The 13,155-nt window shown below is 41.3% G+C and overlaps 1 protein-coding gene across 2 annotated transcripts in view; it reads left to right on the plus strand.

Annotated features, from left to right (window-relative positions):
• Window positions 1–13,155, plus strand: part of SWAP70 (SWAP switching B-cell complex 70kDa subunit) — a 39,220-nt gene that overhangs the window by 7,265 nt on the left and 18,800 nt on the right. For both annotated transcript variants that reach the window (XM_017812297.1, XM_017812306.1), the window contains exons 2-3: window positions 1,370–1,510; window positions 7,067–7,240. In XM_017812297.1, coding sequence (XP_017667786.1) covers window positions 1,370–1,510; window positions 7,067–7,240 — 315 coding nt within the window. The remainder of the gene's footprint in view (window positions 1–1,369; window positions 1,511–7,066; window positions 7,241–13,155) is intronic.

Raw genomic sequence — 13,155 nt, forward strand, 5'->3', positions numbered from 1 at the left:
TCACTTCTTGTTTTGCAGCTAACTCCATCTTGACCACTCTATGTCTGCTCACCTAAACAGACATGCTTATAATTTTCTGCACATTTTTTTGCTGCTCTCTATTTGCATCATTTGGGTCTGTTTTTTGGTGTTTTTTTTGTTTGTTTGTTTGTTTGTTTGTTTTTAATTGTATGAAAAACTAAAGCATATGCCAAAATTCAGTTGCAGTCTGTTCCATGTAGTTGTTGATTTTAAAAAAATAATACCAGCAGCAGCACACCTTTTCAAGAGATGTGATCTGTTTTACTTCTGCTTAATTTTGTTTTACCTTTATTTTTTGCCTTTGGTATGTTTTTTTCCGTGCAGACCATTCCAGGGCATGTGAAGTGAAATCCTTAGCCCAGCTCATGTAGCTGGTACATGGTCTTCAGAGGCTCAGCTCTGCATCGTGCCAGGGGAGAGGGCTTCCCAGTGACAGGGTGCTTAAGATGTGGTGGGCAGGACTGACCTGACTCCAGACAGTGTGAACAACGAAAGGGATGGTGCTTTGCCTTTTCTGGGGAAAGTGCCAGTGGCACAGGAGTCGCTGCTGCCCAAGCTCTGCCTTCCTGTTGGCACTGAGGTGTTGGTTTGAGTGTGCAAAGCTCAGCTCAAGCTGAAGAAGTTGAGGTGTGTCGGCTACCAATTAGTTTTCAGTAACTCAGCACTTCCTTAAAATTAGTCAAGTGTGTAGTCTCTTCTTGAAGGTCATTTCTCAATAACAGACACAAGTGCTGGTGGCTGTTATGCTCTTGATATAATTCATGCAAATACCTTTTTAAAATAAAAATTTGAGAAGCACGGCTAAACCCTTCCCCTTTCTGTAACATTACTTTTCATTTGCCAGCTGAAACGTGGGGTGAATGTTGAGAAGCAGCCCAAAAGCAGATGAGAGAAATCCATAGTTAATGCTTTTATCTGAGTGGTCACATCTTTGTAAACTAAAGGCACATATTGAGTTGTTTTCGCTGTTACTCATTTGCAGTAGATATAAATATTTATAATTTCAAAGGCTAGGTGTTTGTGGTTGTTTTCCATAGCTATCTGATTTCACTCTGTAAGTATTGCTCCAGTGTTTCTGCATGCCTCTCCTGGTTTTCAGCCACATGGGTATATGTGTACAAAGGGGAACTTCTGTAGCTGCCTTTGCAGTGCTGTAGGACTGGACCTCTCTGTGCTCGCACTGCTTCTGGAAACGTGCAACTGCCTGAAGCCACTGAATCCATTGTTTTAGTTATGTTTTGTTTTTTGACAAAAATTCGTGGGGCAGAACTTTGTGCTGACATCAAAGTGTCACTTTGCTCGTGGTTAAGGCTGACAGCAGTGTCACTGGTTTCTCTTCTGTCCATAGGTCCTTTCTCACAACTTGTGTACAGTGTTAAATGTCCCCCACGACCCGGTGGCCTTGGAAGAGCACTTTAGGGACGATGATGAAGGGCCAGTTTCCAATCAGGGTTACATGCCTTACCTAAACAAATTCATCTTGGAAAAGGTAAGTTTTGAATTCTTGTTGTTGTTTTTTCTTTTATTGGTTGTTGTTATTGGAGTGTCTTGGCAGTAAACTGGTGTGTGCAGGAAGAGTGCTGGTGTGAAGGTGCTGGTGGTGAGTGTATCTGTATGGGGTCATGATAGGGTGGGTACTCTGGAGAGCCTGTGCCTAAAAATGGAAGGGTGCACTGTTTTCTACTTCTTTCTTCTCTCCTTGGTTTCTATTTCCTGTTACATCTGGCCCTTGTCTAAGCTGTGTTCATGCAGGACTGTGTTCATATCAGTAAAGCACTTCAGCTTGAATTTATCAGAAAGGGTCTTGGAGCTGTAGATTGTCCTACTTTATACTACAGCTACAACAGAATGTTGTCACAGACTCCTTTGCAAACAAAAAGGGCAAAAATATCTTCAATGTTCTTCACAAGGTATTCTAATAAGTACATCCTTTCAGATAAGTGACAGTGGGTGACATCAGGCAGCGTTGTTAAGTTTTGTCTTACAAGTTCTTTCGTGTCTGAGCACTCTTCACTCTTCTACTGTGCCTTGTTTTGGGGGAAACCCTACTGTAAAGCCAGCAGGGTTTCCCCTGCTGTCCTCTCCATCGTGTTCTAAGAGAGGTAGTCACGGGGTTTGAAAGTTAAAAAATCCCAAGCAACTATCTTCCTGTTCTTTTTCTGAGAGCTAATGTTGAGTTACTGCACTGGACAGTAAAAAGCAGCCCACATGATAGTGCTAATATGAGTTTTAATACCACTGGTTTCTCCTACACTTGGGGTCAACCCCAGAAACCCTCAAGCTTTGATGTTGTGGCTGCAGACATATGGAGCTGTTTGCTTTCTTTCATTATGGTAAAAAGTCCTGAACTGACACACTGTCGAAAAGCCCAAAGCAGCAATTGCAGGTGATGCAAATTCCTTAGCCTGATTTGCTGAATTTTGCTCCTTCTTTACTCTATGTGTAATACTGGTGGAAAATGTGATATATGTATATAATGCAGTCTGGCAGCTTGGAAGTAGTAGAAGCATATCTAACTAAGACTTATCAGCTCCTCTGCCTCTCTAGTCTGTGTTTCTCTTGTACCCAGAGAGTATGAGAGATGCCCCAGGAGTGTCCTATTTGGTGTGGGGGAGTTGTTGGCCATTAATACACAAAAAGGTACCAGATTGATGTCTTGAGACATGCTGAAGACTTGCTATGTCCCTAAGAAGTTGTGATCTCATTTCTGCTTCATGTTGGCAGTCTGAGCTCCTGTAAGGTTCAACAGAGAGCAAGCAGTTTAGATAAAAATTCTGTGAAAAAAGAAAAGGCCTTAATTTATTTTGACCAAAGGATTACAGTGGGAAAGGCTTAAGCACAGTTGGTTTATACTGTTTGTAGGCAGTAGCAAGTCATTAGGTTAAAAAAAAGAGAGATATGGAAGTCTTTTTCAAATACAAAAGTGCTTTATTGTTAAAGGGTGCTTATAGGAAAAATAGTTAAGGAAATGAGGAGCAATTGCATGTAAATAACATTTTAATTTGAAAACAAAAGACCCGGCTATATAAGCAAGTAGGTGAGAATTCCCAGTGCTACCCTGGGGCACCTTCTTACTCCCTGGTAAAAACAAAGGAGGAACTACCTTGCTTTCTCATGAAAGGAAAGAGCATGACTGCATATAGCTTCTTCTGTTGTTTTGTTCAGACACTGATCTGGCCTCCAATGATTGCCTGATATGCCCGTGCTATTAGTTAATCTTGAAAGATGAAAATGTTAAGGAACAGGATTAAATTACCTGTAACTTCATGTTATTTAATCCTGGCTAAATGCTTGTAAACAGTTTAGATATATACTATTCAGAATTAGTGAAGTTGTTTTGACAGAAGGCTGTCTTTTTGGATGGGAAAAATCTTGACTATGCCATCTCTTCTTTTAGAGATGACTTTACATCAGTGCCAGAAAACATCATGCAGTGGGATGAAGTCACTGGTTCACAGCATGTCTCCTTTGTTTAAAACAAACAAGCAAAAAAAGCACACAAGAAACTCCTTCTTTCTTCATTCTTCCAAGGCGTAATCTGTTCTTTTAGCTGGGGTGATTGTAGAAGAAATGCTCTTAGTCTGTGCTAGTGAGCAGAGCTACTAAAGGAGTGATGCTTTATAGCCCCAAATACAGAGGAAATCCTCTCAATTTCCAGTCATACATCTTGTGGTAAATTAATTGATTTGAGTAAGAGCCACCTGCTTAAGAGAGATTTTTTTGATCTTAAGATATTTTGCTTTAAGATGTTCTTAAAGTGTTTAAAGAATGAATTCTTAGAACTCTTTTAAAACTATGCAACTGTGACTTACAAAAAAGAATGAATTCTTAGAGCTCTTTTAAAACTATGTAACTATGACTTACAAATTTTATTGGGAGGACTTTGTAACCTTTGGAAATAACTTCTGTTGTACTTGTAAATGCAGTTGTAGCTTTTTATGTTTTTTGGTGCTGGCTTACGCTGTGTGTTACTCGGCACCAAAGCCTCTTTATATAGAACCAAGAAATTGTCAAGAAAGACACAATTGTCAGGAAAGACAAGGTAGTTAAATGAGGTAAATTGGTTGCAACTAATTTCCTTTATCCACATAGGGAATTTCAATAAACAGTTTGAATAATTAGTATTGCCTAATTGATGATTTCCAGTATCACACAGCTTGTTACTTAGCAGATAGATCTATCTAGAGTTTTCTTGCATCTGAAACAAAATCTGCCTTCTTCTATGAGTGTCTCTTTCAGGAGAGAGCTATCATTTGCCAATATAATCTTTTCATAATTTGTTTTCCTTGGTTTCATGACTATATTTTAGCATGTTCTGTTATTTTCAATCTATATCTTCAAATACCAGTTGAAAATGTTTCCTTTTCAACGATAGCAATGGTGGTATTTTACAGCAGGCCTTATTTATAGCAAGGGAGAGTCGTAGTGGGGGGAGACAAAGAAGGACATTGTTCTAAACCTTCCAGGCAACTTCATGAGTGCTAGTTACACTACCAATGCTTGTTATATTTTTGGAAAGCTGGGGCTCGTGTGCTGATGTCATCATTGTTCCTGAAAAATTCCTAATCGGTGCCTCTGCTCTGGATGGCATGTGGGCTCCACAAAATCCCTTTCAGAATTATGTCTGTAAAAGGGACTTATATGTCTAAAGTGGGACTGGTGGCAGAGAAGAACCTATTCCCCTGTGGCAAAATGGTTCTGAAACCTCCTATTTGACTGCTGTGTAGTCCTGACGGCAATAACAGGTGACCTGGGCTCTGACACGAGTTCCTGAGGCAAGTGCAGTCTGACTTTTCTGTGTCAGCAGGAATTGTGCACTTGCCCAACCAGGGCCTGTGCCTTTCTCCACCCATCTCCCTGTGGTCACTGATTGCTGCCATGCCTTAAAACATGAGCTGCTCAGAGGGCATCCCATCTTATTTACAGTGCCTAGAGCACTTGCCAGGTGGTGGCTGTAGGAAAGGAGGTTTCCCAGCCTGTTGGCGTCTTCCTTGGGAGTAACATAACCACTAGGACATTACCAAGGTGGAACCACTCATCATCTGGGTGGGAGAAGCTGTTCTAGAAAAGAAGTCAGGCTTCACTGGGCAGGGTGGGGAGGACAGACAGAAAAAGCACAGGCAAGAGTAGCCAAGGGATGAAGCGCTGACAGACAGAAAAAGCACAGGCAAGAGTAGCCAAGGGATGAAGCGCTGACAAATACAAGGAAGGAGAAGGAAACATGGCTTCTAGCCCTTCTTCCAGAGGGTGTTTGTTCGCTTAGTTGGCGTTTCATTCAAGACCTGTGTTTCTTGCATCTCTCATATTAGGAGGGGCTGAGAGAGTTGGGATTGTTCAGCCTGGAAAAGAGAAGGCTTTGGGGTGACCCAACTGTGGCCTTCCAGTACCTGAAGGGAACTTACAGGAAAGATGGGACAAGACTATTTGCAAGAGCATGTAGTGACAGAACAAGGGGAATGGCTTCAAACTGAAAGAGAGTAGGTTTAGATCACATATTAGGAAAAAAATTCCTTACTGTGAGGGTGGTGAGGCACTGGAACAGGTTGCCCAGACAAGTTGTGGATGCCCCATCCCTGGCAATGTTCAAGGCCAGGTTGGATGAGACTCTGAGTAACCTGGTCTAGTGGAAGGTGTCCCTGCCCATGGCATGGAGGTTGGAACTAGATGATCTTCAAGGTCCCCTTCAAACCCAAACCTTTCTGTAATTCTGTGATTCTATGATTCTATGATTCCTGTGTGAACAAGACGGATGCTGAAGCAGCTGTAGCAGCTGTGGCTCCTACAACTTGCACCTCATTCACAGGACAGTTCCAGCCTGGAGCCAGCCTCTTGCATCAGCACTGATGCTGGTGGCCTGCTCTGCAAGCATGCAAAGTCTATGGTTTTCTTTCATAGGCTCACTTTTATGCCTGGAAACTGTTCTGTAAAGTGCTTCTTGGCATAGGGTTGGTTTCTGGTTTATTTCTGTCTTTTTTTCTTTTTTTTCCCTCCACCCACATCAGTTCAGTGACTTCCTTAGTCTGTGTTTGACTTGGCCACTTTGGCTCACCCTCCACTATATCTGACCACTTACCAGAGTGGATAGGAAATCATACAGTTGGCATTGGTGTTCTTGAAGCATCTGAGATGCATGCTCTGGTCTGCCATAAGAAAATATCATTGACCATTACCACAGGAGGTGCAAGAACATGTTTCTTAGACATGTTTTCCAAAATCTCAAAGGGACTTCCATTAGAGTGCAAAACATACCTTTATCAGTTACATGTTGGCAAAGAAATATCATGGCTAAGCTGTAGAGAGAGGATAAATAGTTTCATCTATAACATAAATGAGGGTTTAGAAAGAAAACAGAGGACATTAAAGCTCTTGCATATGCAAATAATTCACTGATCAGTATGTGCAGTTGCTGGGTATAATAAAGGATAATGAAAACAGGAAGCATTTTATTATCAGTGAGGTGAAGATTTGCAAGTCTGAGAAAAGGGGAAGGTTTTAAGTGGATTAGCATTTGAGAAAAAATGGCTCTATGTTTATGAATATCCTACAAGAGTTATGCTTGAGTAACATGAAGTGGAAAAACGTATTAATGGTCTTTCCCAGCTGTTGTTCCAATATTGCCTTTAGCATATCCACGTGTGGTTTTGGCTGTGCTGGTTTCCAGATTTGCTATATACAATCTCAGTAACTCAGCACAATAGAAGGGCAGTTGGAACCAAGACGGTTCTGAAGATGGTTTGGAAGCTAAAGCTAATGTGCCAGAGGAGATGCAGAATGCAATGTAGCCTCCTTCCCATGAAGTCAGGGTGCTATTAACTCAACCAGAAATTGGAGGTTGGATGTTAATTTTGCTGGAAAAAACTCCTTATTTGACTCCACGCAAAAAGTCAGACTAGGCTGCTACAATGCTCTTTTTGGACCTTGGTGGTTCTTGCAAACTAGAATTTTCTCGCTGCTTTTTGTATCCTGTTAAACTTTGTCTGTCTGCTATTCTGTGTCATTTGTGCATATCAATCTTTTTTGTTGTTGTTCAATTTCTTCTTTTTAGGTTCAAGGAAACTTTGACAAAGTTGAATTCAACAGGATGTGCTGGACTCTCTGTGCTAAAAAGAACCTCTCTAAAAGTCCTTTGCTGATTAGTGATGAAGATGCATTTAAAGTGTGGGTTATTTTTAACTTCTTATCAGAGGACAAATACCCTTTAATCATTGTACCTGAGGAGGTAAGAAACAAAAACTTAAGCTGTTTAACACCAGTTTGCTTAATGTCCCAGTTGAACTATGTTAGTTTTCTATTCTTTAGATATTTAAGAGAAAATATTGTTTAATATAAAACTTTTATTCCCCCTCTTTTAATAATGTAAAGCCTTGGGTGCATTTTTCTTGTCTTCCAGGGTGCATATATGGGGTTTTCCACAGGATACTTTAGATGTTGATAGCTCTGTACTGCTTGTCCTCAGTAAATAGCTTATTTTGCTTTTTGTGAGGACCGAGTGGTGCTGGGGACACAAGCTCCTGTACCAGCACTCAGAGCTGGTGAGGTTCTTGCTCCACTCATGAGTAGTCCCATGGATGTGATCTTTAATCACTGTGCTTGCTTATAGGTAGTTAAAATTTTGCACAGCCAGTAAGTACATCAGTGTGATTTTGAAAAAAAAAATTCCCCCCTCTTTTCTGTGTTCCCGTGACTTGCAAGATGAGTCTTCAGTCTCATGTCACCCTCCTGATGAAAAGGAGACATACAGACTTTTCTGATGATGTCTGTTTCTGATCAAAAACAGCCACCACCTGAACACTTTTGCTTGAAATGGCTAAAGGAATAATAGCACAGAGATGTCTTTATACTTTAAGTTCATGAACAAGTATCAGCAGTGCTCAGATAGGTATTTTAACCCTAAAGCAAGATTTCCGTATCTCTACTATTCTCCCCTTTGGGAAGGGTGGGGAAAGAAGCGGAAAGATCAGAACTGCAGGCATAAATAATCCCTTGCAAAACCACTGCAATCCCAGGGGTTTGCAGTTTAGCACTGGAGTACTGAATAATAAATATTTGCAAATTGTTGAACAGCCAGAGATCAAAACAGTGTGATTAACATGCCACTAACAACATAACCGTTGGACTCCAAGGTGTTGTGCCAAACCATAAAGTACAGATAACTTGCCTGTCAAAATAAACTGCTCAGTTTTGCTTTCTTACTCACTTTTTAGCAGGAGACTTTCATTCTGTGCAGCGTTTCTGTTTTTGCCAGTCTGGCCCATGCCAGGGCCCTCATGCTATATTCCCATGAGAAGTGGGACAGTCTTGCTTGCTTTCCTGTTTTTGATGTTGGTTCTGGGAGATAGGGATCATGGTTCTGAAAGGTAGGACAGCTCCTTTCTTAGTGTTGCCAGATTTGGCTTTGGTAGAAGGTCAGAGCCACTATTAAATGTGAAAACTGAGGCTCAAATGCAGGCCTTTGACTTGTCAGTCTGTTCCCCACTGTGCAGCCTGCCTTACCCACGGGCAGACATTTCACATCTCCTAAACTGTTGGCATGGTTAAAAGCTTCAGACCTGCCAGCTCTGGGGTGTTGCTCCTTGCTCCTCCTCCACAAGCAAGCCCGAGATTTGAGCTGCCTCCTGTAGCTGATGCCAGGTGATGACAATGTGTCTGTGTGTTGGCAGATGGGCTGCAGAGTCTGCTCCCAGCCAAGGTTTTTCATATTTCCAGATTTCATATCTGCTGTTGTTTACTTTCCTTACCACCCTTAATGGGCAGGGTTAACCTGTATTGCTCTTCTACTTGGATTATTTTTCAAATTCTCAGTGTGGATCTGTGTCTGCATCTCTTTGATTGCAGCAGGATTTAAATTGTGCAATCTGTTTAAAGGGAGCTTACGGGAGCCTGACTGACAAAGAAAGGCTGCTCTGTTCTTATCATATACAATGCCTGTATTCACTCCACCTTCTGCCTCAGACCACACAGGTAATGTAATCAACCACTGGAGGAATGCTGGCTGTTGAAAACACTCCTTTCTGGTTTGCACTGATCCTCCATCAGGTTCTCTATGCTTCTGGAAAATTCCACATTTACTCATGCACCCTTTACACAAAATTCCAAAAGTAAAGATGCAAAGTCTCAATTTTAGTCAGTTTTGCTTTTTCTCTGTGTGACCTTTCGTGTCTGCCTTTTTTACAAAATGGCTTGCACGTCATGTGTACAGCGAGGGGATTTTTGCAAAGTGAAAAGAGAGGAGAAGGGCAATGGAAGCACCACTGTCATATTGATGTTTTGCTGAGGGCAATGTAAGCCACTCATGTGTGACTACAGCTTCCCACCCAGGGAGCAGGCTTTCCTTCCCTGCCTGGCTGTTGCTCTTATCATTGGCTGAGAGTATTGCAAAACACGATTTACTGCAGTTTCTGGCTTGGAGTCCTTTGTGTGGTATCTGGCTGTTTCCCCTCTTCCCTCCCTTCCACCTTGTTGGCTTTTGGGGATTTTTTTTTCCCCACTTTATAAGTAACTGAGAAACTTGCTGCATACTTTCAGGTTGGAAGGGTGATCCCTTGAAGATTTTTGCCTCCTGTCTTGTGGATGGCAAGATTTAGATCTCCAGTGAATGTATTAACACAATTTCATATAGCTAAAAGGATGCCTTTTCTTCCTCCTTGCAGGAACTGTTCTTTGGAACATGCTCAGGAGTCTGAATTTCCTCTTTTTTTTTTTTTTTTTAAATTTTTAAAATGAGATAAGTGATTTCTGCAGTCATTTCATATCTCATATCTGGAAAATTCTCCAGTTTGAGTACAGTTTTCCCTTCTTTGCACTGGCCTGATGAAATGTTGAAGCTGCTATCCTTCCTTCTTGCCCACGTCATGAACTTCTGCATTAGTGCTGCAGTGCTGGGCCTTTCATATTAGCCAGCTGATTGTGGTGGGGCTGTCACCCCCATCTGCAAAGCGTTAAGTCTTGATTCCTTGCTGAGGTGTTGAACAGGCTGCAGCCATTCCCAGAGAAGGGAAAGCAGGCTACTTTGGAAAGGTTTCTGAGGTGCAGGATGAGAACAGCTTTAGAAAGAGCAAAGTAAGGAAAGAAGTTATCAAGAGAGAATTTGAAAGCAGTGGAGAGGTGACACAAGGGCCAGAAATTTCTTGTTTAGCAGAGGCCAGGCTGAAAGCCAGAGGCACTAACTGGCCTGTGCTCTTCACCTGCCCTGGAAGGAGAGATGTCAGCCCTGCACTTAAGGGAAATAAGGTTAGTAAAATCCAGCATGGGGCGTGCAATTGTGGCATGTGACTTCAAGCTTGAGAGGATCTCTCTATGTTATGGAGAGAAGTCAGATAACAAAGAGGCAGGAGCTGGTGGCTACGCAGGGCACTGGGCTCAGTTGGTAATGGCCTTAGACCCCAGTGTCACTTCTGTTGGGTACTGGTGGGCAGCACTTTGGAAAGCTGGAAAGGAGCAGAAATCCAGGAATGTTTGTTTTGCAAAGATGCTCATGTGCCAGGCAAATGGTATCAAGTCTGAAAGCTTCCTCCCCTTTCAAATGAGAGGCCTTGGTAGGCAGTGAAACACTCCTGTGAACTGTCTATGTGGTATTTCAAAAAGATACAGGTGAACTGGAGGAAAACAATGCTGTATTTTGTTTGCTGTGGTTAAAACTAGTCCTGATGGACAGCTTTCAGTGTTGATACAATTCCTGGCTAACAGCAGAACTGCCTTCTGGTGCAGTGGGCAAAGCAGTTATCCTGTTAACACTCCCAGAAAACAGGGAGCCAGGTGGGAGCTCCTTCCCTTCCCCACAGCTGGTCTTTTCCATTAGATCATCTGAGATGCAGACACCCAAGTGTGTGTTTCCTTCAGCTCTTGCAGGCATTACCTCTTCCGTGAGAAGGATTTAAATAAAGATGGAGAGAACTGAAGCCATAAGAGGCTAAATACTCTATTTTGTCATGAGCTTTCCTTACAACTCGCCTCTTAGTTGTTACAGACTCATTTGTGTGCCTTGGGATTGTTTAACCAGACGTTTTCTGTTTTATAAAAAGGTCTCCGAACACTTCCCCTTTCTTATTTTTGGACATGTGACTGCAGCCTTGGGAATGCTTTGTCGCCTGAAGGCTGTGGTATGTGGTTTAGCTGTGCTTCTGGGCCATCCCTCATGGTGAAACTCGCAGATATGTCCACTGCAAGCTGCATACCCTGTGTTGTAATCTAGCGTTCACACAACTGGTTTCAAATAAGCCAAACGTATTTGCTGTCTTTGCTTTTTAAGCCTGGCTTCACGAGGAAAGATTTGTACAGTCATTTTTCATTTGTCCTTTAGCCTTCAACCGTATTAACACATGGCATTTCTAATCCTCCTAAGAGGACCAAACCTTGTGTGGCTTTCTGTGCATTTCAAAAGGAGATGATGTTTTTTAGCCTGAGAAGGTGAAAGTCTGAAGGTGTCCGGTGGTGATTCTTCTGGAAGCATTTCTTGCAGAAAAGGTTATTTTGTGACTATGTTTGCTTCCTTGTTCTGCATTCTAGTATCAGAAACTGAAACAGTAATGAAGTACTGGGAATTGACCCTTGCCCCTTCAGAAATAACTTCAAAACTGATACAGAAAGAATGTGTGGGGTTTTAATTGACCCATGATCTCTACTAGTTGATGTCAATGATTAGAAAGATTTTTAGTCCCTTACAACTTGCATCAGTTCTTTCCCTTTCACTACCCTTTTCCTGGATTGCTGCAGGAAATAAGACAGTTTTCAGCTTATGCAGCAGGTTGTTTTTTTGGATTGGCCTCTATTATACTACTTAATGCTGATTTAATTTTGTAAAAAAGAAAGAAGGTAGTGGCTTACAGTGGATAATGAACATGGTTATGCTGGTGAAAAGGAAGAAATAAGTATTTGACTGAAATGTAACTGATGTTCTGTTGGGATGAAAAAAAGGGGTTGTTGATGACTGTGAAAGGGGATATGATTGCTTTCATGTGTCTTGCCCCATAACATATGCTTCTACAGAATTTCGTACTTTGTGAGTAGACTTTTGATGTCTGCTCTGTTAATATCACAAAGGTTATTTGAATATTATAAACCAGAATAGCCTCGTCTGCTGTGCTCTGCTGAGCATGAAGGCCTCCTTGGCATTATTTTTTCTTATTCTGAGAGACCCACTTGTATATCAGAAAAATATGTGAAACATCTATGATACTTCATTCCCCATGGAGGATAGTGCCAGGAATACCTGGAAAAGAAATAGGTACTGAAATATGGGGAAAAGAAAGTATCCTCTGAAAGAAGATACCAAACAGGCTGCATAGCTCATGTTAGAGTTCTGTTCTTTATATTATTTTTGCCTTCTCTTGTCAAAATTCTGGCTGAAAAGTTTCTGTTGATTTGAGATGGAAGCTGTTTTTCATACTGTGGAGCCAGTTGGTCCATACTGGTGTATGTAGTGGTGTGTGTAACTCCCATGTATTTTTACACCTATCTCTGGAAGTAGGGTCCATTCAGAATAGCAGGAAAAGCTGCTTCACTTTTGCTTTTCAACACTGCTTTTTAACCACAAGAGTAGGTTATATATGAGACAAGAGACTTAATTTGTCAGTTATTTGCTGTGTTGACATGTGTCTGTGAAGGGGGGGAAATGCCATTTGCCCCGAGGTTCCTCATTTGAGCACATAATGAATGGTCTCTATTTGCTTTCACACTGATGCAACTTATTTCTTTATATTTGCCTCAGACTTCCATATTCATACTGCAGTGCAACGGGCACTGTTGATGTTGAGCAGATATGTTAAATTTTTTGTGGGGACACTGGTTAGCCATGTACTTAAGTAAAGGCAAGATAAAGCTTGAAATGTAGTTGTTTGGGTATTTTTAATTTTAGAAATTGAATTGTAAGATGCACAGGTAATTTTTCAGTTTCAAAGAAGAGTTAATGTATTTTAAAATAACGAGATATTTTATGTACTTCAGTGGGATTATAGGATATTTGTCGTCATGTTAGTGACTTGTAGGTAGGGGGTTAGCAGACTTAAGTGTTTAATTCTATGAATCAAAATAAGATAAAATGTGTACCAATTACATTAAAGGCAAGGATGTATTGGCTTATTTTTAGTGTATTGTATGATAATGTGTACTAGCCAAGAGTTTTGCATTGCTTTATTT

This window comes from Lepidothrix coronata, unplaced genomic scaffold (assembly GCF_001604755.1).
Source record: "Lepidothrix coronata isolate B3197 unplaced genomic scaffold, Lepidothrix_coronata-1.0 Scaffold1, whole genome shotgun sequence".
Taxonomy (NCBI): domain Eukaryota; kingdom Metazoa; phylum Chordata; class Aves; order Passeriformes; family Pipridae; genus Lepidothrix; species Lepidothrix coronata.